Raw genomic sequence first — 26,748 nt, 5'->3', positions numbered from 1 at the left:
ACTAATTTTCAAGTTAATATCTTTGATATAAAAAAAACACAATATTTCGAAAATCTGCTGAGATTTTGAAAATATCATGATAATATTGTTTAGTGTATTTCTCGCAGTATTTTTGTGAGATTTCAAATCTCTACGATATTTGTTGCACTGCACCCAATGTGGGGGTCTGTTTCGACTCTGACCAAATGTATGGCAGATTGATACCGACCCAATTTTGGGCAACTTCTAAACAGGCCCCAAATGAATTTACTGCGCTAAGTCTATTGCCACTTTTAACTTGGTTAAAGTTGAAGGTCAACATGCTAGAAGCAATGTAAAAATTATTTAGAAGCAGAAAATGTTTCTTTTTTATGATAACAGCAGGAATAAATCCTAAAATCACACAAAGTTTGGACATCGGAAAAATCATTTCACATTGTTTTATATGAAACATCTAGAAAAATACAAAATAAAAACTTCTTAATGCTACAAAATCACTCTTTTTCAGCTCCATTTTGTCGATCATCCCATAACCTCAAGCTCCCTAATAGCAGTAGTAACATAACCAGGACTGATCAAATGCCAACATGTAATGGAGGCAAACGTAGTCATAAGATGAGTAACCGACAATAAGCTGAAGATGCATATTGGGAATTCATTTGTCCAGTGCCTCAGATCTAGGCCATAATAAGAATGTCATGTTAATGCCCTAAAAGGATGTCAGTACACTGTTTCATCTAAGAGGGTACAAAATCATGAATTGCCGATGCCAAAAAATATCCCGATGCATCTGTCTGCACAATTTGGCCAGTCCGTTGTTGGGACTGTTGATTTGATGGACCTGGCCATGGATGGGGGGTGCTGCAACAAACTCCAAGATAGAAAAATCCTAAGCCATCAATGACTGGTCTACAAATAGACAGTTAATGAAAAATAAAGCAAAAGTTCATAAAGGAGACAGAGATTGGATGGTAGGACAATAAGGAAGGTTTCCAGGGTTTCCACCACCTGAAATGGGGGCCATTAGATCAACAATATGGGTCACCAAATATGGGCCTCAATTGTACACAGTAGACATCCCGATGAATTAGGATCCCATAGTTCCTCCAGTATCAAAAAGACTATTGCAATGAATTGAAAGATGACTAGCTCTATCCAAAGACATGTAATCAACAGAAGAAGAATGAAGAATGTGAAATCCAACGTCCAAATGGACAAAAAGGGTTGAAAAACTCAGGTCCATGGGTTTCTCTAATTTTAAAGATAAACCGTGTTTATCTTCACCAGGATTATGTTTCTGTATATCCAAACTGCTTGACGCAGACTTCACCTCTTGGTAGTTAAATGTTTACGCCAGTTAGATGCCCATATTTGTCCAATCAATTGACTTTTTGCAGACCATTATTTAGTGTCCAAATTTAGGCAATTGATTGAACAGTTAGGGTGATCCAATCCATGTGATTTTTTAGCATTAATCTGTCCAAGAGTTGGCCTATCAATTGGACAGTCCAGATTTTTTTATCCATCCATTATTTTGAGGAATACTGCAAACTGCCAAAGTGTACAATATGCCTCATATCTGCCCCACAACTGGTGCATGTACATGTGCTCATCATCCTGGACCATTCAACAGCTTTCCTACCTCTTGGATGGGCCACTTTCCAAAGATGCCATCAACATAATGACCCTAATTGCCAAATCTAGAGAAAAAATGTATGGACTGTTCTTGATGGGGAAAAAAAGGTAACAGATTTGGTTGTTAGGATTATCAGTTTGGTGAGATTTTTGGCAAAAGACAATCCAGGAGATGGGTACTGAATGGTCAAGGTGGGGGATGTATGCTCACCATTGTGTCCAATGAACTTTTAACATAGTTTGCTCAAGTGATGGACGCTGGAAGAACCTCAGATCCATGCAAAAACTTATAAAAAAGAAATCGTGCAAAAGAAACATTTTAGTGGATAGAGGGAAAACCTTTTCTCCTTCTTTCATTACTTCTGTTGTATTCATCATCTGTGCTCCCGCCACTTGTTTGTTCCCTAAGATAACCAGAGAAGTCAGCATCCACCGAAGAGCAGCCAAAATATAGACACCTCTTAATTCATCTGGAAGAAAGTACACTGCAATAAAAAGGAATTGGGAGGGAGTCTAGTTGACACCTCCGTCTTTTGTGCTTCTCTTTCTCTGTTTCTCTCTCTCTCTTATCCAACTGCTCCCTCTCTTTCTTCTTTTTATACATGAGCTTTTCCGCACATCTTCGTGATAAAGGTCATCCATGTGCAATTAAATCAGTGCATGCTGGTGCCACAACAACTGCTCAACTATATTCTCATGAATGATTAAAGCATTTAGTAAATCTATTTTGCAGGTGAAAGGATTATATGGATGATAAATACGTAGACATTTTAGTGATTCCATGCTAATGTAAGGTTGAGAGAGGTCCTGTTTGCATGCAAACTGAATCAGTTTGTATTAGCCCAATCCATCTCATTTAGAGCAGGAAATGGAAAGCAAAAAAAAAAAAAAACTGTGGAGGAGCCCCATTCTAACAAGATTCTGTTTCATTGCAGGAAATTTTTAGATGAAATCAAAAAAGTTTTTCAGATAAAAATTCCTAAAAACTCGGGATTCGTCCCCTTTCAAAATGATCCCTTTAGGGGAAATCCAGATTGTGATATTCACATATATGTAATAGATGGGATAAAGAATGAAACGAGCCCAAAGGAGTTGTGATGAGGACATCGTGCACACGCACGCCTGCACACCACCACCCCTACCGCATGTACGTATGCAGAAGGAGGACCCCACCATTGATCTGGCTCGATAACGACGTCCAGGGAGGGCCTCCTAGTTAGAAGATAAGTTTTGGTTAAAAAAAGTGGGCCCGATAGTTAAGAAAAGCCCATCATGGGATCTTATGATCGTGACTCACTCGTCGGATTGATTTCATATTATAGGTTTTGCTTATTGTTATTATTTAGAACATTGTGAACGCTTTAGATTTCTCTGTTTGGTTTTTATTTTAGTTTACTTCATCGCCAAGTAATAGGTTGCGCACATGGTGCGAGTTTTGGGGTATAAGATTTTCCCTATAAATAGACACCCCTTGTAGTTCTTTTGATTCATTGAAGTTAATAAAAAAATTCCTGCTTTATTTTTCTACTCTCTTCGTGAGTTGTGGAAGAATTCATAAGTGGGTGCGAAGCCCTCCCTTTTCGAAGGGCTAACTACCGTGGTGCGAAGCCACATCGATCCCGATTCACCCCCATCATCCATCATCTTTTTTTTTTCCATCTTCCCCCACCATCCGTACTTCGAATTCGTCCTTTTGTTGCATCAGATTTCTTCATTATAGCAGGTTTCCAGATTTCGGCCCGATACGAGTTGAAACTTCGGCGGAGCACCACGCACAAACTGTACATCAGATCGAGCTGAAATTTGGGGATTTTGGAGACCATCCCTGGCTGACAAGGGCCAAGGTGACCTTTTTCTGAATAGTGGGCCCTACACACGTGCAGCCGGGATCACATGCACGTCCGTCTGGGCCATTGTTGCTGTCCACATGCGGGATCGTCTTTTGGCTCAGGTTTTTATCCTCTCATATCCGTTTTTCATGAATCCTAAGCCTATATTATATTTTCCCTAAGTTATTTGCCAATTTTCTTACCCTAGGGGTTCCCCGAATTGGAATTTCTGAATCCCTTAGATTAGGGACTGATTACTTTGCATGCGTGGATGATTATTTTTTATCTTTGAGTATTATTTGATTCATAATTTTTATTGATCCAGCCCTATCATGTGTAGGCCTGGACCCGCATAGATTCCTCTTAATTGAATGTTTGGACTTTCATGTGGGATATGGAATTTGTGTAATTGTTTCTGAACTAACGTGATCTTAAGCCTGAAATCTCGCATATCATATTTAATTTTCATGTCCTGCATCAAATTTGGTATCAGAACTTAGGGTTCTTGTAGGGGAATTCACCACATATTTAGGGTTTAGTTTGTTTGAATCCTTCATGCATTCAGTCCATCATATATAACTGAATTTTAGTAACGGTGTGTAGTTTCCTTCATATAGAGTCTCGTAGGGTCATTTAGTTTTTTAGACACATATAGTTGCCATAGCAGGTCCTTAGGATTGAGTTATCCTGTGTATGCCCACACGTACGGGTCGCGGTTTTGGTTTGCATCCTACTCTAAACATGGAGCAACTACAAGAATCAATGGCCCAGTTAGCCCAGCAGGTTGAGTCTATGTCTAAGCGCTTGGAACAATGCATAGATCAATGCCTTAACCAATTTGATGATCGCGTTACTCAAATAGAGGCCTCCCTCAGGGCAAACCCCACCATTGGGGAAGATGCCCATTCTCAGGCAGGCGGTCAGGAGATTAGACCAAGGAATGGAGGCGGCCAAGGAGTTGGTAATGGGTGCGCACCTGTGCACCCACCCCGTGAGGGACATCATGACCAATATGACCCAAATGCGCAACTCCTCAAGGGAGTTAGAGTAGATGCCCCTACTTTTGATGGCCACTTAAACCCTAAAGCTTTTTTAGATCGGTTGGCGGATATGGACCACTATTTTAAGTGGTACGATATGTCGGATGCTCGACGAGTCCGATTCGCCAAGATGAAGCTTGTGGGTCAAGCAAAGAGGTTTTGGACGATGGTTGAGCGAAAAAAAGAAAGAGCAAGGGAACTCCCAATAGTCTATTGGGGAGAAATGAAAGAAACGCTAAAAGAGAAGTACCTCCCTTTCTCTTATCTCCTGCGGTTGATTAAGGAGTGGCAATCTCTTCGACAGGGTTCCATGAGTGTTGCTGATTATATTGAGAAATTTGAAGAGTACTTGACTCACTGTGAGGTTGATGAGGACCCTGTACTCACCCTTGCTCGTTTTAAAACGGGCTTCCGTCCTAACATTAGGAGAGAATTGCTCACCAAAGACAGACACTATCGAACAGTTGTACCAAGTAGTGTTAGATGTTGAGCAATACCTTAAAGTATCTGTGCGAAGGCGGTTTGACTTTCGCGAATCCAGTGCTAAGGCCAACCCCTCTGGGGCTAGACCTAACACGGGATTCCAAAACAAACTTTCTCCTAATGTTCAGCCCAGACCTAAGGATGATAAGGGTAAAGAGATTGTCGGGTCCAGTTCACGTGGAAGTGGGGCCACTAGGTGTTTTAGGTGTCAAGGGTTTGGTCACTTTGCTCACCAGTGTGGCACGAGAGAGGGGACCAAAGTACTCCTTATTGATGGGCAAGTAGAAGTAGTTCCCCCAGAGAGTGATAGTGAGGAGGAGGAATATGAGCCAGTCGGAACCCCTAGTGATGAGGAAGAGGGAGCACAAGAGTCTATGACCCTCGCAATTGTGCGTTGCGCCCTGGCTCAAGCCAAAAACACTGATGACTAGCGCCGCAACACAATCTTCTACACTTGTGCAAAATGTGGGGAAAAGAGCTGTAAGATGATCGTGGATAGTGGTAGTTGTGCCAACGTGGCATCGACTAGCACTGTGAGTCGTTTGGGCTTAAAGTTGAAAACCCATCCTCAGCCCTATAGAGTCTCCTGGGTTGATGAAACATCCATTCCAATCTCGCACCGCCGTCTTATCCTTATTCAGTTCGGATCTTATAAAGACACAATTTGGTATGATGTTGTTTCTATGGATGTGGGCCATGTCATTCTGGGTAGGCCGTGGCTCTATGACAGGGACGTTACCATATTTAGTCGTTCAAATGTGTGTACATTCTGGTTTGAGGGCAAGAAGGTCAAGCTAAATCCTCTGCAACCCAAGAATACAACTGAAAAAGAGTTCACCACACAGATTGGTATGAGCGGCCCAAAAGAAGTGAAGGAGTCGAAGTCCAAGCCCAAACCGCTTCATATTTTGAATGCCAAAGACTTTGAGCGAGAGACGGAGGCGGACTCGATGATATACGCCCTTGTGGCTAGGGAGAGTGTACCAGAGACTAGTGTAGAGTTACCCACTGAGGCCATTCAGGTAGTACATGAGTTTCGTGATGTCTTTCCTAATGATTTACCGAATGAGCTTCTCCCTATGAGGGATATACAGCATGTCATTGATTTAATCCTTGGGGCAACTCTACCAAACCTCCCGCATTACAGAATGAACCCGAAGGAGCACACTGAGTTGAAGAGGCAGATTGATGAACTACTAGAGAAGGGTTTCATTCGAGAGAGCATGAGTCCGTGTGTCATGCCCGCCCTTCTTACACCTAAGAAGGATGGTACATGGAGGATGTGTGTTAATAGTAAGGCCATCAACAAAATCACAATTAAGTATCGGTTTCCCATACCACGTCTTGATGACATGCTAGATATGATGGCCAATGCTACTATCTTCTCAAAAATCGACCTCAAAAGTGAGTATCACCAAATCCGTATACGCCCTGATGATGAGTGGAAGACGGCCTTCAAGATGAAGGATGGGCTATATGAGTGGCTAGTTATGCCTTTTGGGTTAACTAATACCCCAAGCACTTTCATGCGTGTGATGACCCAAGTGTTGAGGCCCTTCATGGGGAAGTTTTTGGTCGTATACTTTGATGATATCTTGATTTATAGCATGACTAAGGAGCAACAACTCAACCATTTGAGGCAGGTTTGTGGGATCCTTAGGGCCGAGAAGTTGTACGCCAACCTAAAGAAGTGCGCGTTCTTGTCTAGTAATGTGATCTTCTTAGGTTTTATTGTGTCAGCTGAGGGCGTATCGGCGTATCCCGAGAAGGTCAAGGCCATCGTTAATTGGCCTAAACCCCGCAATATTCATGAGGTGCGCAGCTTTCATGGCTTAGCCACTTTTTATAGGCGGTTCATTCGAGGCTTCAGTTCCATTGTGGCTCCCATCACGGACTGCATAAAAAAGGGAGAGTTTCAATGGACAAAGGTTGCCTCGAAGGCCTTCAAGGAGATAAAGGTCAAGATGACTGAAGCTCCAGTCACGTGACTTTCAGATTTTTTAAAAGCTTTTGAAGTTGCATGTGACGCATCAGGAGTCGGCATAGGAGTACTTAGTCAGGAAGGGCACCATGTAGCCTTTTTTAGTGAGAAACTGAATGAGGCGAAGCAAAGATATTCCACCTATGACAAGGAATTCTACGTGGTAGTACTATCACTACGTCATTGGCGACATTACCTATTACCACAAGAATTCGTCTTGTTCTCAAATCACGAGGCCTTAAGATACTTGAACTCTCAAAAGAAATTAAGCCCCAGGCACGCTAAGTGAGTTCAATTCCTTCAAGAGTACACTTTTGTGCTTAAGCACAAGGCCGGTGTAGAGAATAAGCCCGTCGACGCGTTGAGTCGTCGAGTCGCATTACTCAACTTCATGAGCGTTGAAGTTACGGGCCTTGAGCGCATCAAAGAAGAGTATTCCGAGTGTCCAGATTTTGGGGTTGTGTATACGTCTTTATTAGAAAGTCCGTTAGGAGCTAACAATGAGTATTTGATTTTGGATGGATATTTGTTTTGGAGTAACCGCTTGTGCATACCACGCACCTCCCTTCACAATTTTCTTGTCTGGGAGTTACATTCAGGGGGGGTCGCGGGTCATCTCGGTTGTGACAAGACCATTGCCCTAGTGGAGGATAGATTTCATTAGCCAAGCCTCTAGCGGGACGTGGCCAAATTATAGGGCAATGCCGTACTTGTCAACTGGCAAAGCAGAGGAAACAGAATACAGGATTATATACACATTTGCCAGTCCCATTCATCCCTTGGCAGGACATCAGTATGGACTTCGTGCTTGGACTTCCCAAGACTATTCGAAAGCATGACTCCATATTTGTTGTCGTGGACCATTTCTCTAAAATGGCCCACTTCATTCCTTGTTCTAAGACCTTCGACGCCTCTCATGTTGCCAAGTTGTTCTTTAGTGAGGTCGTTAAACTGCATGGGTTACCAAAAACTATAGTGTCTGACCGTGACGTGAGATTCATGAGTTACTTTTGGAAAACACTATGGCACATGATGAATACTAGGCTCCAATTTTCTTCTACCTACCACCCTCAGACTGATGGGCAGATTGAGGTGGTTAATAGGAGCCTAGGGAGTTTACTTCGATGTTTAGTGGGGGAGCATACTAGGACATGGGACGTCGTACTACCCATAGCCGAATTTGCATACAATAGTTCTGTCAATAGGTCTACAGGTCTAAGTCCTTTTGAAGTCGTTACTGGTTATAAGCCTAAAAAGCCTATTGATCTTATCCCCATGTCATTGTCCCATAGGCCATCAGAGTCTGCAAAGTCTTTTGCGCATCACATACATTCATTGCATCAAGAAATCAGGTGAAAGATCACTACTAGTAATGAACATTATAAATTTTCTGCAGACCACATAGACGTTTCAAAGAGTTCAATATTAGGGACTCTGTGATGGTTTGCATCAGGCCCGAGCGGTACCCTCCAGGGACCGTTGGTAAGTTACACGCGCTAGCGCTGGGCCCTTCAAAATTATAAAGCGAAATGGTCTCAATACGTATGAGGTAGATCTTCCACCTTCCATGAGAATTAGTTCCACATTCAATATAGAGGATCTAGTTGCTTTTCAAGGACCCACTGATACTTTATCCAGCCCTTCGCCCACCCATCCTGATACCCCAGCCTTACCCTTTGATCCATGGCCTCTTCCCGACCTTTCATCGCAGCCTCTGTCTCCCGTGCCTAGCCTTCACACACTCAGAGAGGAAATAGAGGATATCCTGGACTATGAGATAATTTCCACGTCGGATGGCGGGTTTCAGAAATACATAGTTAAATGGAAGTCACGCTCAGCTTCAGACAGCGCGTGGCTCACTGAGGAGGAGCTTCAGAGACTTGATCCCGACATTCTAGAGCGGTTCAGGAGTTTTATTTCGCCAGTGGCGAAATCTTCGCAGCCGAAGAGAGTTGATGAGGACATCGTACACACGCACGCCCGCACACTATCACCCCTACGGACGTACGTACGCAGAAGGAGGACCCCACCATCGATCTGGCTCGATGACGACGTCCAAGGAGAGCCTCCTAGTTAGAAGACAAGTTTTGGTTAAAAAAAGTTGACCCGATAGTCAAGAAAAGCCCATCATGAGATCTCATGATCGTGGCTCACTCGTCAGATTGATTTCATATTTTAGGTTTTGCTTATTGTTATTATTTAGAACATTGTGAACGCTTTAGATTTCTCTGTTTGGTTTTTATTTTAGTTTACTTCATCGCCAAATAATAGGTTACGCACATGGTGCGAGTTTTGGGGTATAGAATTTTCCCTATAAATAGGCACCCTTTATAGTTCTTTTGATTCATTGAAGTTAATAAAAAAATTCTTGCTTTATTTTTCTACTCTCTTCGTGAGTTGTGGAAGAATTCAAAAGTGGGTGCGAAGCCCTCCCTTTTCGAAGGGCTAACTACCGTGGTGCGAAGCCACATCGATCCCGATTCACCCCCATCCTCTATCATCTTTTTTTTTTTTTCATCTTCCCCCACCATCCGTACTTCGAATTCGTCCTTTTGTTGCATCAGATTTCTTCATTATAGCAGGTTTTCAGATTTCGCCTCACAGGCGAGCTGAAACTTCGGCGGAGCACCACGCACAAACTGTACATCGGATCAAGCTGAAATTTGGGGGTTTTGGAGACCATCCCTGGCCGACCAGAGCCAAGGTGGCCTTTTTCTGAATAGTGGGTCCCACACACATGCGGCCGGGATCACATGCACGTCCGTCTGGGCCATTGTTGCTGTCCACACGCGGGATCGTCTTTTTGCTCAGGTTTTTATCCTCTCATATCCGTTTTTCATTAAACCTAGCCCTAGATTACGTTTTCCCTAAGTTATTTGCCAATTTTCTTACCTCAGGGGTTCCCCGAATTGAAATTTCTGAATCCCTTGGATTAGGGACTGATTACTTTGCATGCGTGGATGATTATTTCTTATCTTTAAGTATCGTTTGGTTCATAATTTTTATTGATCCAGCCCTATCATGTGTAGGCCTGGACCTGCATAGATTCCCCTTAATTGAATGTTTGGACTTTCATGTGGGATATGGAATTTGTGTAATTGTTTCTGAACTAACGTGATCTTAAGCCTGAAATCTCGCATTTCATATTTAATTTTCATGTCCTGCATCAAGTTGCCATCAAATACATCCACCACAGTACCTCTGCCTTCTGAAAAATCATGTGACATAGGTAGAACACAAAAGCACTTTTATATAGCTTATTCAAGCACTGTAAAATGGTAATGATTTCAGGAACTTTTAAAGAAACAGGCAGAGAATAATTTAAACTAGTAATTAGTGTTCAATGCCAAAACCATGCTTGATATGCAGGACAATTAACCACTAGCTCTAAAAGCTCAAACTGTTATAGCATGATGAATTAATCCCTTTATCTCATAGCCCAGGCCCCACATCTCATGGGTTAAGATGTCGGCCGAACCCCCCTCGTGGGCCCCAAATGACATGAGTACCGCCTCACATGAGCCGCCCACCCCGAGTGTGTCCCCACATCCCACAGGTTACCCCACTCGAGCCCGGTGTGAAATGCGCATTAATCACCCCCGGTGAGGAGTCTCGAACACGAGACCTCCTTCGTGGGCTCTGCCCACCCCGAGTGTGCCCCTGCATCCCACAGGCAACCCCCACTCGAGCCCGGTGTGAAAATGCCCCTGCATTACAAAAACCCCAACAACATTCCATCCATGCCATAATCCAATTTGGAAGGCATGACCAAAGCACGACGCAGAGCAGCTTACCTCTTGCAAGCTACAAGTTTCACGAGAGCCTGTTTGTTTTCTCCTGCTTCGAAGTACGAGAAGTTCACCTGACAAAAGAGGTAAGGAGATGAACCACATTCTTGCAGGAATTTTTTTTTTAAAAAAGGCTAATGAATGAAGATGCGAGCAAACAAAAATTAGAAATTACCCAAATATGGTCTTAATGCAAATTACACAGTACAGAGTCCACTATTAGTACTAAGGAAGTGGCTGTGGAGAATTAGGGTGGAGGACAGACGACTATGGAAGCAAGTAACTGAAAGGAAATATCAGGTCTGGGTAGGGGGTGGTATAACAGAGAATCATCCCATAATCGGTAATTGAGTTTATGGGAAACGGTCTACATGGTGAAGGGGAATTCTCCAAGGCAGTCTTTTTATCAAATTGGTGATGATCCTGCACAAGGTTCCCAGTGGATGCACAATGTGTTCTTGGACAGCTCTCTCCATGATTATCTCAGGAGGTCCCTGACAGGGAGGTTTCCCATTGCTACAAGCTGATTGATGATTGGGTGATGTGGATACCAGTATTTCGAAGGAACCCTAATGATGACAAAGTTGCAGAATATATTAGCTTCATGAAAATTTTGAATAGATGGCCATCCACAGCCAGGGTTGTGAAGAGTGATGCTTGGAAGTGGAGTTTGGACAAGACGGGGGCATTTTCTAATTTCTATCAATGCACTTTTATTCTCTGATTTTTTAGGGTGATCATGGGGGTATGTGTGCTCCGGTGGTTTAATTACAGAGGGACCCAGGTGCCCTCAGGTGGTTGCATTTGGTTGGTTAGGGAAAGGACAAGGTCCTCAGAGTCAACCACTCGAGTACCAGGAACATGTATGCATCATCTGCCTCTGTAATGCAGAATCATAGGACCATTTGTTTATGCACTTTGATTATGCAAGCAGAATATCAGGTAGGTTTTGCGCCTTTTGGGACTGCCCAGATGATGCCCAGGTCAATTCAGGATTTATACAGGCATGGCATTGGCAGGGGGGCCATGGGGTAAAAGGAGAAGCAGTCTCTAATGTGTATCTCCAGCCTTCAAGGATGAGCTATGAGCAAATCATAGTCTAAGGGGGATAGATCTTTATTGGTAAGGTGTAATTATATCTCATAATTTCCCCCAATAATGTTTCGTTGCAGGTTTTCTCTTCCTTGATAAAATATGGTTATGATTAAAAAGAAAAAGAAAAGAAAAACACTCCACTATTAGCAGAACCAATGAGTTTCTTGTCTGTAATAGCAGCAGAGTGTCTCAGCTGATATTCCAACCTATCAAAAGTTGGTAAGAATCAGATCCAAATGATATGGCCATGAAAGTGCTCCTTTTCTTTTGGCCTTATTTTTTATGAATAGTTTTCACTATCCACAAAAGAGTGATTGACCGACAAATAAATAATATATCAAAAGGTCTACGCTTTGATTATTATCCAGGAACCAGTTAGCCTCCTTCTGGCATGCTACATCACAGTAATGACATCAAGATCATCTGCAGACTCAATATACAAACTCAAGTGTACCATTACTACTATTGCCCAATGAATGAAGTTCCAAGAGTCTCCTTTGATAATCAATCAAGATGGGCCTAGCTTCATGTACCTTAGACACCCACCACCCATGCCTTAAGGCCCCTGCTTCAGCTATGATTGGAATCAACCTCTTGAACGGGATGCCATAGCAAAGTAGCATGCAATTGATTTATGCAAAACACTGCTCTTGGATTCCCATGATGAAAGCAATGGAAATTAAGCTTGATTATACCTCACGAAAAACAGTTTGAAGAAACCTTCCCTGTCAATGGTTTGTTTCTTCTCTAAGCAATAATAATTTCACGTAGCTAGAAGTCTAAGGTTCCACCACTAAAGTAGAACTCAGTAAATTTATTTTTATTTTATTGAAAGGTAGAACTCAGTAGATTACCAAATAGTGGAGAATTGAGAAGTTTATGTGCTCATCTGATAACTTTATCAAGGTGAGGTGAGGGCCATTTAGAGCGAACAGTTAAGATTTTGATGGGTAGAAAAGATGGTCCCAAGTTTCATATTTGAGCATCCTAACCTCATCTCATATTTGCATTTTCTCTCAGTTTTTCCTTAATCTGCAATAACTCTAGTGCTAAGACTTCAATGGCATAGTTGCATGTAATATCTACAACAATTCCTCCAAAAGCCGATACTCGAGCTTCATCCCTAAAGAACCTGCTTCCACCAGCACCGTTTTTTCATGATGAAATTCCTAGAAAATGCTTGAACCTCTTGCAAAATTTCAAAATATGAAGATTTTGGGGCCTTATTTTCAAAAAAATTGGACCAATTTTTCAGAAAGGGAATATCGGCTTAGGGAAATGCTTCAGAATTTTGATCCTACCCGGGTTCAAATCGCCATAGGGGCATTGCAAAGCACCATCAGCAAACATGCGGGCATATGGTGGTTTGGACTCGGGTAGGAGCAAAAACTCTGAAGTCTTTCCCATAGCCACTATTCAGATTCTTTTGAAAAAGTTGTCCAAACAAAAATGTTTCTAAGAGAAAATGGTTCACTTTTAAAAGTTTTTAAGATTGATCAGAAATCTTTGAAAATTAGCCCCCAAAGTCCTCATGTGTTGAAAATTTCGAACAGAACAAACGTGATAACCAAAACAGGACCTATGATACCAAAAATATGGAACACATGCATTTAGAGCTGATATTTTAAGTATCGGATGCATCGTCAAAATAGCCAAAGATAACCCAATAGAGCATAATTAATGCAAAGGTAAGTACAGATGTATGTGGCATCCTTTAGTTCCAAGCGAACCAGGATCCACAAGCACAGGAACCCCAGTAACCTAGCAACACATTGACAATCTGATAAATACTAAGCATATCTCAAAACACATGCTCTCTTTAGATGCTGCAAGCAATGGAATCCACCTTCCTGGAGATGGAATTTCAAACTGGGAAAGATTCTCCTCAACCCCTAGATGAAACCAAGCAATGCTGTGGCAAACACGTCTCGTGCTAATATCATTTAGTTGCTCCTTCTTTCAAGAACTAAATTTGCCTATGATGTTCAGATCCTTCCAGAATGAAAATATATGAGAGATGCCAGTTAACTTTGCTATTCAGACCAGATAACCATGTATTTCATTATTGGTAAAAGTAAAGTGTTAATCAACAGATCAATAAAGAGAGTAGTAGTACAAAACATGCCTCATAACTTGCTAATCCATCTTGCTCACTGCATTGTTTATTGCCACATATGAACTGCCCTGTTGAAGAAGAGATATCGAGTCAGTCCAGTAATGTGATTGGCAACACATCCTTTAAGAGCTAACCAGGAAAAGGAAGTGGTACCAAAGAGATTCTAGTAAATGTAACTGTAAGGTGTTTAGCTCTCTCTAGATAGGGAAACAAAGGCCCCAGATAAAAGAAAACAGGTTATTTCAGTAATCCATGCATGAGAAAATCAAGAATTCAAAAGGACAGCTAGTGTGATAAGGTAATACATAAGATATCAGGAAAAAGAATCAACAATCCACACGGGTTACAAATATAAACTTAGATAACTGTAAACCCAAGTATTCTAGAATCTATTACAAACTTGTTTTTTGAGGTACTGCATACAAGTGATCCGAATGAACCACAAAAAAAAAAACACATGATAACCAGAAAAATAACACTAGAGTATATCTAACTGGCTGCGCTTCTCCAAGATACCCAAGAAGTTTAACAAATTTTGAGGTGTGATAATTTCAATGTCTGAGCTGTTGATTTTCTTAACAGGTCAAAAACATGGGTATCGAATATTCTATTGCCATATAGAGGGTTGGTAAGTACATTAGAAAAGTTGGTTGCTTGGCCAGTAGCAAGATGTAGTACTTTTGTGGTTGAGCCAAGAGGTGGGTCCAGGCTGCGTCAGGGTCAACCCGAGCCTGACCCTGTTATTAATTGGGCCTAAAATTCAAGCTCAGCCCTACCCATTTAGTGATAGGCCATTGACTTCAGGCCCAGGCCTGCCCATTAATATCATAAATGGGTTTCTTTTCAGGCTATGCTCAGGCCTCAATAGAAATTTTGTGAAGCCTAGCCCCAGGCCAGAACCACTGACGTCTTTTATCAGAGAGCCTGTCACGTATTTGGGCCAGGACGTGAACTTCGACAGAACAGCCCTGCTCCTTGCACAGTCAAATTGGAAAGCCTAGGTCTCATAAGTTGATTAATTGTAGGACTTGGATAGCTTTAGGAGAAGTTTCTTTAGCTTTCTGAAGGAGTAAACTAAGTTGCCGTTCAGCAATTTCAGGAAAAAAAAAAAAAGCTGTTTGTGTTGGTTTTAATTTTTGGGAATATTTTATCACCATATCAACTTAGAATAATTACTAGTTCCATTTCATATTTTTAGTATAGACATCATACTTTTCAAAATAAATAAATAGATTTTTGGATAGGCAGACAAAAAGAACATAGAGAATGCAAGAAAGAAAAATAAAATAAAATTGCTCACCTTTCCCAGATATGACTTCCTTTTCCGTCCTCCATCTTAGGCCAATCTGTGGAGAAACCCATCACTAAAGAAACAATTCCACTCTAACTGCAGTATTTTTTTTATTGGTATGGCAGTAAGATTTATATTACACATTTAGTAAAGAAATAGGCCAAGATGAACGCTATCATGATTCATGAAAGTAATTGCAAGTTTGCAACCAAGCATAATGAACCAGTTATACTTCCTATGGCAACAGCCACACAAAACTTGCAAAAAAAGAAAAGAAGAAAAAAAAAAAATCATCTCCCAAGAGCAATGCAATACCAAGAAAGCGAGGGCTATAGCATTATCAACAGAATAAAAATAGCGGGAACTTGACAAATGCACCCATCCCCATGGACAGACACACTCTTTTTTATTTTTTTAATACTATTTCTGATGATACACTTGGACAACTTTGTGGGCTGCTGGATTGATAAACATGGAAAGAGAGGTGTGTGCATCAAAATGGATGGGTGTATATAGTAGCTCCCATAATATCTAAAGTGATAAATTTTACATGCATATCCAAAAAGGTAAGAAATGCAAAAGTATATTGTGGCCAGATCGATGACCTCAAAGGATTCAGTAATTACTCTTTAAGTATGGGTGTATTGGAGAAATATGCTTGGGCTTAAACAACACAAATTGTCGACAGCATTGCGAAGTTATGGGCATCTCTTCTGATGGATGATGACACTGAAAGCATGTTACAAGATGTGGAGGTAACGATCAAAACTAACAAAGCAAGTTTGTCGACTGCCACATTACCAACTTCTTTATACAGGGAACCGCTTGGAGAAAATGGGGGGGGGAGTGACAGGTTACCCCTTTCAATATTTCTAAAAATGGTCTATTCCACTCGATTTTTTTTTCCCCAAAATAAGATTAGTTTAGTATTAAATGAATTTCTAAGCTTCCTCCATGTTTGGAATAAAAAAGGGGTGGAAAAAAAAAAAACACAGAGAGAAATTTTGAAAAACAAAAAATTCAAAAGAGGGCCTTTATGGCATGTACCAGTCCGTATCGGTGCAGATCTTGCCCTCACCAACCTATATTGGCTTATCTGGCTCTTTTTTCTTTTCTTTTTTTTGCAATTGTCGATACAATTGAGATGTGGTCAATATTTAGTTGATTTCAAAAGCCATGGCCAAAAGGCATTACCAAGAACTCAAACACTCCATATCTTATAACGCACATGGTCTTCGGCTGATCACCTTTAGCAATTTGCACTCGGTATCATACGACCTTAGATCCATCTTGGAGAAGTAGCATGCTTCACTTATTTGGCCATGAGGAGAATATTCAGGGGATTTGTGTCATAATGTTCTCTGTGTATGGTATCAAACAACATGCTTCTGTATGGAGAACTCAAGATAAATATTTTGATGATTCACGTAATGTGTTATATAAGGGAATACTACACGAAAACCAAGAAATTCCACGTATTTTGACCAATACAAGGTGAAAATTGGGGTTGCTCCGTCAGCAATACATGGAGAATTCATACTCACATTAGAGTGCCTGTTTATTTATTAACACCATTAATGGTTTGAACATTTTGGCATGAAGCCAATTAATATTACAACTACTCTTGAAAAGAACAAAAACAAAGAGCAAGAACCATCCTCAATGAGACAAGCCATAACAATTGACTGAAGAAGTATCGTCTCTAGAATGTCAAGAGCATCAGAGTAATGGCTTAAAATTGTACTGAAGTAGAAGATCAGGTTATAAACCCACTTATTACAAGTGAAATGTACCTTGCCGCTTTTGTACTGTGACATGTCAGCAATGCAATATCTGCAACATGTTAAGGCCAGCAACTAGGAACATGCTTTCTATTTGAAATTATGTAAGGAACTTGTTTCGTCTAGAGAGCCAGTGGGCATAGTAGTAAGCAAAGCGACAAATCTTGTCTTCAACAGTTTCTCAACCCAGGAATTTCTCAAGAGCATTTCAAATTTTAGGGTTTTCTCAAAATATATTTGGGAAATCTTCTGGAAATAAAATTGACTTTTTAAATAAGAAGGGAAAATAGAAAATTTTAATTTAGTGATAAAACATAAGAAAAACAAATATCATCAGAAAACACTGGGCTACTTTTATTTTAAATAATAAATTGATATTTTCCTAATGTTCTCTTTGGAATTTGGATGCATAGCAAAAATATAATAATATTTTCAAAGAACGGTCAGCATTTGCCAAACTGGTGGTAAGCAGTCTCAAGTATCACAAGACTTACAAGTTCAAGAACCTCAATTTATAAAAAATAAAAGGAAAAAAGAAAAAAGAACTCATAAGTCTCACAGCATAAGATTGAAAACTAGAAAGAAGGAATGTTGGTTAAGAGGAAGTAACAACGTATCTGCAAAACAAAGATTTGAGTTAATTCCAGGCATGATTATATGACAGATTTAAATAAAAATAAAATCTTTTATGAAAACTTAAGGACCTGTATGGTAGACACCTAAAATTAGTTCATCTCATTTTACTAACAGTAATTACGTATTAGAGAAATCAAGATCTCTAATACATAACTATTGTTAACCAAAATGAGATGATCTCATTTTTAGGGGTCTACCAAAAATAGCCTAAAAGTTAACTGAATGAAATCATATAGCAATATGATGTCTAGATACCAAACCAAGAATAACTATAAGAAAGTCATGCGACATCTCTGGGCAAGGGATACTCTTTGAAAAGCTTGTCATAATAACGCTTCACCAACCTTTGCTCCCAAGACGGGTTCATATCATCTTCCTCAGAACGGATGAACCTTTTTAGAGGAATAACTTAATTACCATATTAACTAAAGTCAAAATATTGGTCAAAGAAAAGTGAAGTTTCTATAGAAGTTTATAAACCAAAAACAAAGACTAATCCATTTTATCCAACAAGATATCTAAAACCATGTTAATCGTGCATTGCAAAAAAAGGTTGTATATAAACAGATGATCGCACCTGTAACCTTCTCTAAGAGTGTCTTGATCAGTTTTAACAGGCAATACACCATGTGTATTTCTTGCCTTACCATAGAAATCCACTGTGAAATAAACATAAGAAAGTGAAATGATTTCCAAGTTACAAATGATGTCATATAAAACCCCAATTAATTGGGATAAGAGCTAGATGATGATCATGATCATGATCATGATCAAATGATGTTACATAAAACCCTTGATATAAATTAAAGAAAAAGAAGAAGAAAGAAAGAAAGAAGTTATGAATTATCTATATTAGATGACATTTTTTAAATATTCATCTTCCCTAGAACCAATGTTATAAAAACCAGAACAGACAAGATTACATGCATAAACCTGGAAAGAAGCTGAGCTCTCTTTGGTTTGGCAACTCAAACTATTTAAGATCTAAACACTGTTCCAATACAGCTGCACTTGTCCGAACTGGTGGTTGTACCAGTTAGCACCAGTGGCTTAAAAAAGAACTGTATTATTTTATGAAAGACATGATGTCACAGTTCAAACCAGCAGTTGAAGTGGTCTGGTCCAAAATTAGCGTCTTCACCAGTTCAGCCTTCTGAACAGATTTTAAAATTTTTTCAGGAACTAACGAATGTAGGTTTCAAGAAGTAAAAAAATTAAGATTTTGACATTAAGAGGAGGACAAATTGGCAATAATAAAGTTCAACAGAACATGACTAATCTAAAAGAGAAAACAATTCCGATGATGCAAAATAATCTGCAAATAAAATAATGCATATACATTCGTATGCTATGTAAATCTGGTTTTCATGTGGCAGTTCTAGAGAGTGAATTAAGGCCTACGGAGAGGGGGAAAAACATGCGATTGAAGCAGAAAAGAAACATCTATCATGATTAGATATCAGATTTTATAACCCAACGCTCATACTCAAAATTGCTAAACGAAAACTGTTAGTATCTTAGAAGATGGTTGTGCTATTATGCAGCCCTATACATAAATGGTCATAAAATCTATTATGTAATCATGCAGAAGATGCGCAAATAATAATATCACAAGATAAGAACTTAGGGTTTCCCTCTCTAGAAGAACTGGATCAAATACCTTCTGAGACAATTTGCAATTGGGACTTGGGAGCTAATCGACTGCCCTAGGAGGCATGCATTTCCACATCTGTCAGACCATTTTCCAGGCACATGACACCTGTGTATATTGATCTAGACCAGACATTCCTTGAGCTCGACCATTGATTGACAACTAATTGGAATTGCTTTGAGTGGACTATCATAGCCATCTAATAAATCGACTTCTCACCAAGTGTGAGTGATTGATAACTTTTTTCTTTTAGCACCCATCTGTATGACACAGATCAAAAGGTTATGATTGTCCAAACAATGTAATGCTTGGACTATGGCCCATTCACTATCTGACCTATAAATAAACAGTTTCAATCTAGTCCAAATGTGCCACATGTGCAACAATGACATGTTGGCACTATACATCCAATGCCCCCAGAGGCAATGGATCTGGTCCCTTCCCAATTTCCAACCATTTGGGGTTGCATAGCATTCGGGGCCTTACAAGTTAATCTGAGGCAATCAATTCAATGTCTAGTGATTAGCCATGTGAGGGACACATGTTATAACTTGCATCATGTGATGCCAACACATATCTCGATAACTATTACATTGATGCAGGACAATTAACCACTTGCTCTAAAAGCTCGAACTCTTAGAGTATGGCGAATTAATCTCTTTATCTCATAGTCCAAGCCCCACATCTCATGGGTTTAGGACCGCGGCCGAACCCCCTTCGTGGACCCCAAATCACATGGGCCGTCCACCCCGAGTGTGTCCCCGCATCCCACGGGCTACCTCACTCGAGCCCAGTGTAAAATGCGCATTAATCACCCCTGGTGAGGAGTCTCGAACACGAGACTTGCCCCATGGGCCCCAAATCACATGGGTCACCCACCCCAGGTGTGCCCCTGCATCCCACAGGCGACCCCACTCGAGCCCAGTGTGAAAATGCCCCTGCATTATACATATACATGTCAATAATCACCTTAAGCACAGAAAAAAGACCAGAGGCAAAAACTGTACAAAGAGAGGGCAGCCACCCTACTAATTACAAGATAGAAGAAAAATCAAAATCCCTTTTAAAGATTGAGGCCCATTCAATAACCAGACCCTTCACTTTCAACACTACACTCCCCATAGAGTGGCTCATGTTCCTGATTCATCTCCCATTCCTCTCTCCCAGATGGCCCAAAACCTGGCCAAGATGCATAGACACCAAAGGATTCTTAACTCCTCTTTGAGTTGCACCCCATGCCAAGACAAGAAAAAATAACTCGATGGAATTTGGGCTGACCCAATTGACCTGGAACATCGAAAGGATGGCATTCCACACCAAGGATGCTGCCGGACACTGCATAAATAGGTGGGTAACCGTTTCTGATACAGCCATGCACATAAGACACAGATTTGGGAGATTCATAAACGTATTGCAGATAATTAATTGTTAATGCAGATTAGAAGGTTGTCTGCTTTTCTTTCAAGTCGTTTTATTGCATAGGCAACAGTGTATGAATATGACTTGTGTCCAGAGATATTTACCAATGTTGAAAAAATTAAATGATTAATAGATTACAAGATACTTCTCTCCCCTCTTAAGTTTCACAAAAATCAGCTATTTCTGCTAGAGACGAGCAACTGTGCAATTCATGAGTCTTGGCCTACTAAGACCAAAGCAACAACATCCAATTTCCTTTATTCAAAACAAAGTGAATTAATCTTTAGTTAAAATCATTGCAATTATGCTTCTTTCTTTAAGATTTACTGGAACTTATACTCTAAGGCTATACCAACTACGGCTAGCAATGGATATCTGTTTGCCCCATTACCCGACATATCCAACCCGAGAAAATCGGATATCGATATGAGATTTTTTACCCAAATTCAAAAAATTCTACCCAATTACCTGAATATCCATTATCCAACTTCAATGCTTGTCAGTTACGGACATTACCTTAACCTTATTTGCTTACCCGATTACCCAAGGCATTTTCATAATTTACTCAACTAATAAAAATTTTAACCAAAATATTAAATACTAAGATATGATTTATTAAATTATATGGTGTTAATTCACATTGACAAGGTTGAAAAGTTTGATATAGTGATCATTGTTGTTAAGTTAATTTATCTTTCGTCAAAGTCGATAAGTTCTTGTTTAAATGCTTTAGGATTTGTGGCTTGATATTAGGTAATTATGTTACACAAATTTGTTCTTTTAGGTATTTTCAGTGTTTTAAATAGCAGTAGTGTGATGCATAGCGCTCAGCCCGCATGTAGCATAAATACGTAGCGTGTAGCATAATCTACACGATACTTCTATTTTTTAATTTAAAAATAGGACAAATATAATAAATAATGAAAAAAATGATATATATATATATATGTGTGTGTGTGTGTGTGTGTGTGTGTGTGTGTGACTAAAAGATGATTCATTTTATCAGTTATAAGCATGTTCAAACAAGTTATTAGTTATCATTTATCAAAACCCAATCTACATATATAAACCAAATCAAATAATTATCACATCAACAACTTTCTAAGCAAACCACTTTAATTAATAATGTCTAATTGAAACCACAAGTCACAATTATGAAAAGAAATAAAAATCCCATACTTTAAAAGTATCAAGTACAATAAAAGTGTCACATTCCTCTACATTAGATACAAAGAAAACATTAATAATAATAATAATAATAATAATAATAATAGTAAAAAAATACACTGTAGCATATGCTACACACTACGTAGATGTAGCATATGCTACGACCTTTGTAGCATACGCTACAGGGGATTTACACTATTTAGGACGCTCCGTAGCGTACGCTATGGGCGTTATTTGAAACACTGGGTATTTTTGTTAATTTCATAAAGTAATTAGAAATGGAGATGTGCCTCTAGAGTTTTATGTGAACGTCATGAACCACTCAAATTGAATGGGAAATTTAATAGGATAGTTATATGACCAGCCATATTTTATGGGACAAAATGTTGGGCAGTTAAAGAACAACATGTTCATAGGATGAGTGCAGCTGAAATGAAGATGTTGAGGTGGATGAGTGGCAAGAGCAAGGATAGAATTAGAAATGAATACATTCGAGGGAACCTAAGAATAGTACCAATAGGTAATAAGATGAGGATATAAATGGTTTGGACATGTGCAACAGAGACCAAGAACCGCACCGGTTAGGAGTGAGTTGGTGTAGGTTGAACACTCTAAAAGGGTAAGGAGAAGGCCCAAAAGGATGTGAACGAAGGTAGTAAGAAAAGTATTGATGATTTGTGGGCTAACTAAAGGTCTGGCCCTTGATAGAGTGGAATGGCAAAACAGGATGCATGTAGCCACCAACCTCAATTAATCGGGATAAGGCTTAGATGATGATGATGACGACCCAATTGCCTAACTATCTGACTTATATCTTGCTTCTTTGGATGATATCCGAATCTAGCCTATACTTGAATTCTGTGGATAATGTCCGTATATATATCCAGTGTTCAAGTCAGATATCGAAAACATCTGACCTGTTTAATCAGTAATACATTTACACCCAAGCAAATAACACACTAAGTCAACAATAGTTTCAAAGCAATTTCACGGAAAAATCTGAATTAAAGGAGTGCCTACATTAGCCTATACACAAACACATAGAATGAATAGTCTCTCCCAGTTAATACGCTCAAATGTAAGGCTAAGTGTAGCCCCCTTCCTTTCTCTTCAGTGAAGGGGACTGTTCATCATCCTTATTGCTTTAGGACACTGGGATCAACAAATAAAGAACTCATTATCTGCACATTTCCACAGTATCCATTTCATTAGTAGAGAGAGAGAGAGAGAGAGAGAGAGAGAGAGAGAGAGAGAGGTGAAAAATCTTTCTACAATCACCATTTCATGCCATTTCTTATAGGATATTCGTTAAAACCAAGATTAAAAAAAAATTCAAGGAAAGACCTTTCAAAAAATAAATTCAAGGAAAGTGATGCATATTGTTCAATGAAATTGGGGGGGGGGGGGAAGGAAAAGAGGAAAAAGACAAGCACTACTGTTCTAACATCTGATTTTCCCTAAAAAGAGTGATGATTTTGACGCATGCACACAGCCATCATACAAGTGGCATGCATATAGCTCAATCTAAGCCCTCGAAATTGTTGGTCCCACTCACTATTATGACTAAGACCATCACTGAAAACCGGTGCCAATTCAAACAACCCACAAACACCTTGCATGCACAATCGACAACCCCCAACTCCAAGAATCATGTGCAACAAAATGAAGGAAAATAAATTGAAGAATAAGATGCACAAACGCACAACCACAATCCATGAGAAACAAGATTTTCATGGTTCATCATTACAAGGATGGCATGCATTATCTCAATAAAAGTAGATTCAAGAAGAAATTTGTAGAAGAATTGGAAGAGAATGGGTAGAGAGAGAGAGAGAGAGAGAGAGAGAGAGAGAGAGAGAGAGGCTAGGGCAACTTGATGTGTTGTGTATGTTAGTCTCTTGACAAACACACACATATTAACCTGAGAGAAATATATAATGCTCCACAAGAGTACAAAACATACATACGCACAAACACAATTACATATATTTCCACACTCCCCATCAAGCTGGAGTATAGATATCGATCATGCCCATCTTGGAACATTTATGAAAAAGATAATAACGATCAGCATGAGCTATTGCTCTCCCTCAAACACAACATGACAGGACACAAGATTTTCGGTTGTTGATTGTTTATAGAATGTAGCTAGAACTCTTCGTTCGTTGAATCTTCTCCTCAAATAGGAGGCCATAACTAAACTCGACAACCGTCGGGTCACCAACCCATCATTCATATACAAAATCCTCTCACAAACATGTACAACATTGCAAAATAAATGAGTGAACTCACAATCGCGAGGATACACACACAATGATAAGTGAAAGAAAATGTGTGCAACAAGTGCAACACTATGTGAGTGAATTACACCCACAACTAACAGCAAAAGCCAAATAAAGGAAGAAATGATGGATGGAAAAGGAAAGCTTCACTACGTGTAGAAATCCTCGATGTTAAGTTAGGTCAAGCAGTGCAATAACCAATATGTATCCGTATCCTGGGGGTGCAATATATAACGCGATACTAATACGGTAAACACTAGGTTCAGTAGAGAGTCCTAGAATAAGTCAAGTATGGTTGTACATGTCATATGAGTTGAATACTGGAGCCGGTTACCTATTAGTGGGAAAATGGGTAATTGTAAGTAGTTTTGATCAGTTATGGTGAGGTGGCACAAACCTATAGGCTATGAGTTGTATTAAATAGCCTCGTTTATGAAAGAGTCATGATGAATTTTCTTCCCAAAAACAATTCTCTCTTGAAAATAGAAGGCACGATCCCCCTCGAAGCAGATCCAACTAGCATCTTCTTTTGATCTTCCAAAATTTGGTCAAAGGAGAAAAGGTAGACTTAGCATTCCCACAGGTCCCATGATCGAAAACTGGCTATGATACCCATTGTTAAGAATCTAACAACTATACCAAAAGCCCAGGACTGATGGAACGTGCCAAGTTAGGCTATTAAACCCTTGGAATCATAAAAGAATGACAAATTTCAACATACTTCGGGTGTGCTTAGATGCTTTAATGAAATCAATTGCGATTCATTCAGTTCATTATAGAGGAAACAGCCACAGTCAGGTCACACCATTTCAATTCATAGTGACATGTGACCAACATACCCCGAATTTCATGTGTTTCAGGTTTTGCCTGCAATGATAGTGACTGTGATGCTGGGTTAGTCCCCTGTTACGAATGGAGTGGGGTTGGTACTACGTCGGATATAAAGATTTTATTGAAAAGATGATTGCAATCCGATTTGTTTGAACATCCAAACACAACCTAGGCTGTATTTGGATGTACCAGATCAAAAGTGGAATGGACATTTTCATGGAAACACTCGGCCATCAAACTTGCTATATGTTTGCAGGATGCGGTTTTCCACTTTTCCCGCCGCAAATCAATATGGAGAACATAATTGGAGGAAAAGAATCCGGAGAATTCTACAGACAACCAAACGCAACCTAATCTCTAAAATAGGAGAAATTCAAAGAAAATCAAAGACGATTGTGCTACCGCCTACCGTAATCCTTGACGAATTTCTTGTGGCGATCGTATGCATTAAGGCCTCGAATGTGAGCTTGATACTGCCTGCGGCAATGGAATTCATGAGTTTCAGAACGATAAATAAAAATAAAAAATAAAAAATAAAAACGGATTTTCAGAAATCGAAATCAGAGATCTTACTGTTTTCGCTCTTCTATTTCGAAGATTGCTGATTTGAGAGACCTGAGAGACGACATTTCCTTCGCTTCTCTAAAAAGCACTGGTTTTTATTTTTCTGGCAATGGGAGAATTTTCGAACTGGAAAGAGACCGAGGGACGGCAATACGATTCGCTTGTGAGCCTTTTATAGAGGGACAAGGACCAGACACCCCTTCCCTTCAACTTTCGGGACCAAGCACCGCCTCTATAAATTTCAATTCCACCTCCTGCGAATCTTTCTCAACTCCCAATCCGTGCCTAGTTCTCGTTTGGCATGCGCGTGGCTTTGTGGGTGTATCCATGACTATGGGGCCCACCTTGATGTACGTGACTTATATCCATTCCATCCATCTGTTTTAAAAGAACACTTTAGGACATGACACGAAAAATGAAGCAGATCCAACTCTCGGGTGAATCACACCACAGGAAACGATGGTGATTTACCATTAAAAACTTCCTGGGGGCTAAAAAAGTTTTGAATCAAGCTAACATTTGTGTAGTCCCTTCATCCGGGTCCTTCTAACTCTGTCAACAGGTTGGATGGCAAATAAACATTCCGGTGGCCCCCAATAATTTTTTAATGGTGGGTATTCAATCACAACTGCTTACTGTGGTGTGGTCCACCTGAGATTTTAGATCGACTTCATTTTAGGATTTATAACCTAAAGTGAGCTGTCAAAACGAATGGACTGCGTTGACGTAAGGAACATAGTTTAAGGTGGGCTCCACAGTCAGGGATCCACCAACTCAGTCACCTCCGGTGTGCAGACCTCAGTAATGGTCATCCATTTTCCCCACTCATTTTAGGCCATTAGCCAAAAAAGAATTAGGCAGATCCAAATCTAAGGTGGACCACACCGTTTAACTTCTTAGGGCTACAAAAGTTGTAGGCTAAGCTAATATTTGTAATTCAACTTCATCCACGTCTGTGTGATCTAATCGACAGGCAGCATGGCCAAAAAAGCATTACAGTAGGCTGTAGGAAGTTTTTAATAGTATGCATTCAATCACAGTTGTTTCTTATGGTATGGTTTACCTAAGATCATAGGCATGCCTTAAAATAAGCTGAAAAAATAGATGAATGGCATGGATAGAAAACATACATCATGGTAGGCTCCGCCGAGTACTGACCAATACCCATGTGAGAGCAGGA

General features: G+C 39.9%; 1 protein-coding gene across 1 annotated transcript; it reads right to left on the bottom strand.

Moving 5' to 3' along the window:
• Nucleotides 1–379: 379 nt before the first annotated feature.
• LOC131222552 (uncharacterized) lies at nt 380–25,841 on the bottom strand. The gene is made up of 11 exons (XM_058217673.1): nt 25,578–25,841; nt 25,414–25,481; nt 18,232–18,313; nt 17,963–18,046; nt 17,031–17,070; nt 15,247–15,292; nt 13,956–14,014; nt 10,742–10,809; nt 2,139–2,234; nt 1,954–2,018; nt 380–656 (listed from the first exon to the last, which is right to left on the bottom strand). Exons 1-11 carry the CDS (start codon nt 25,631–25,633, stop codon nt 502–504), a joined length of 819 nt encoding a protein of 272 aa, XP_058073656.1. The 5' UTR covers nt 25,634–25,841; the 3' UTR covers nt 380–501.
• Nucleotides 25,842–26,748: the final 907 nt, after the last annotated feature.

This window comes from Magnolia sinica, chromosome 13 (assembly GCF_029962835.1).
Source record: "Magnolia sinica isolate HGM2019 chromosome 13, MsV1, whole genome shotgun sequence".
In the NCBI taxonomy this organism is placed as follows: domain Eukaryota; kingdom Viridiplantae; phylum Streptophyta; class Magnoliopsida; order Magnoliales; family Magnoliaceae; genus Magnolia; species Magnolia sinica.
Note: the sequence above shows the minus strand (reverse complement) of the source record. Positions and strands in the feature narration are given on the sequence as shown.

What these genes read in the sequence shown, in the direction of transcription:
- LOC131222552 (XM_058217673.1), bottom strand. Translation starts at nt 25,633, where the DNA reads ATGTCGTCTCTCAGGTCTCTCAAATCAGCAATCTTCGAAATAGAAGAG. An exon ending in ATGGATTAGCAAGTTATGAG is followed by an intron (nt 10,810 to 13,955) that starts GCATGTTTTGTA and finishes CTCTTTTGTCAG; the next exon opens with GTGAACTTCTCGTACTTCGA. An exon ending in AAACTTGTAGCTTGCAAGAG is followed by an intron (nt 2,235 to 10,741) that starts GTAAGCTGCTCT and finishes TTTATCACGAAG; the next exon opens with ATGTGCGGAAAAGCTCATGT.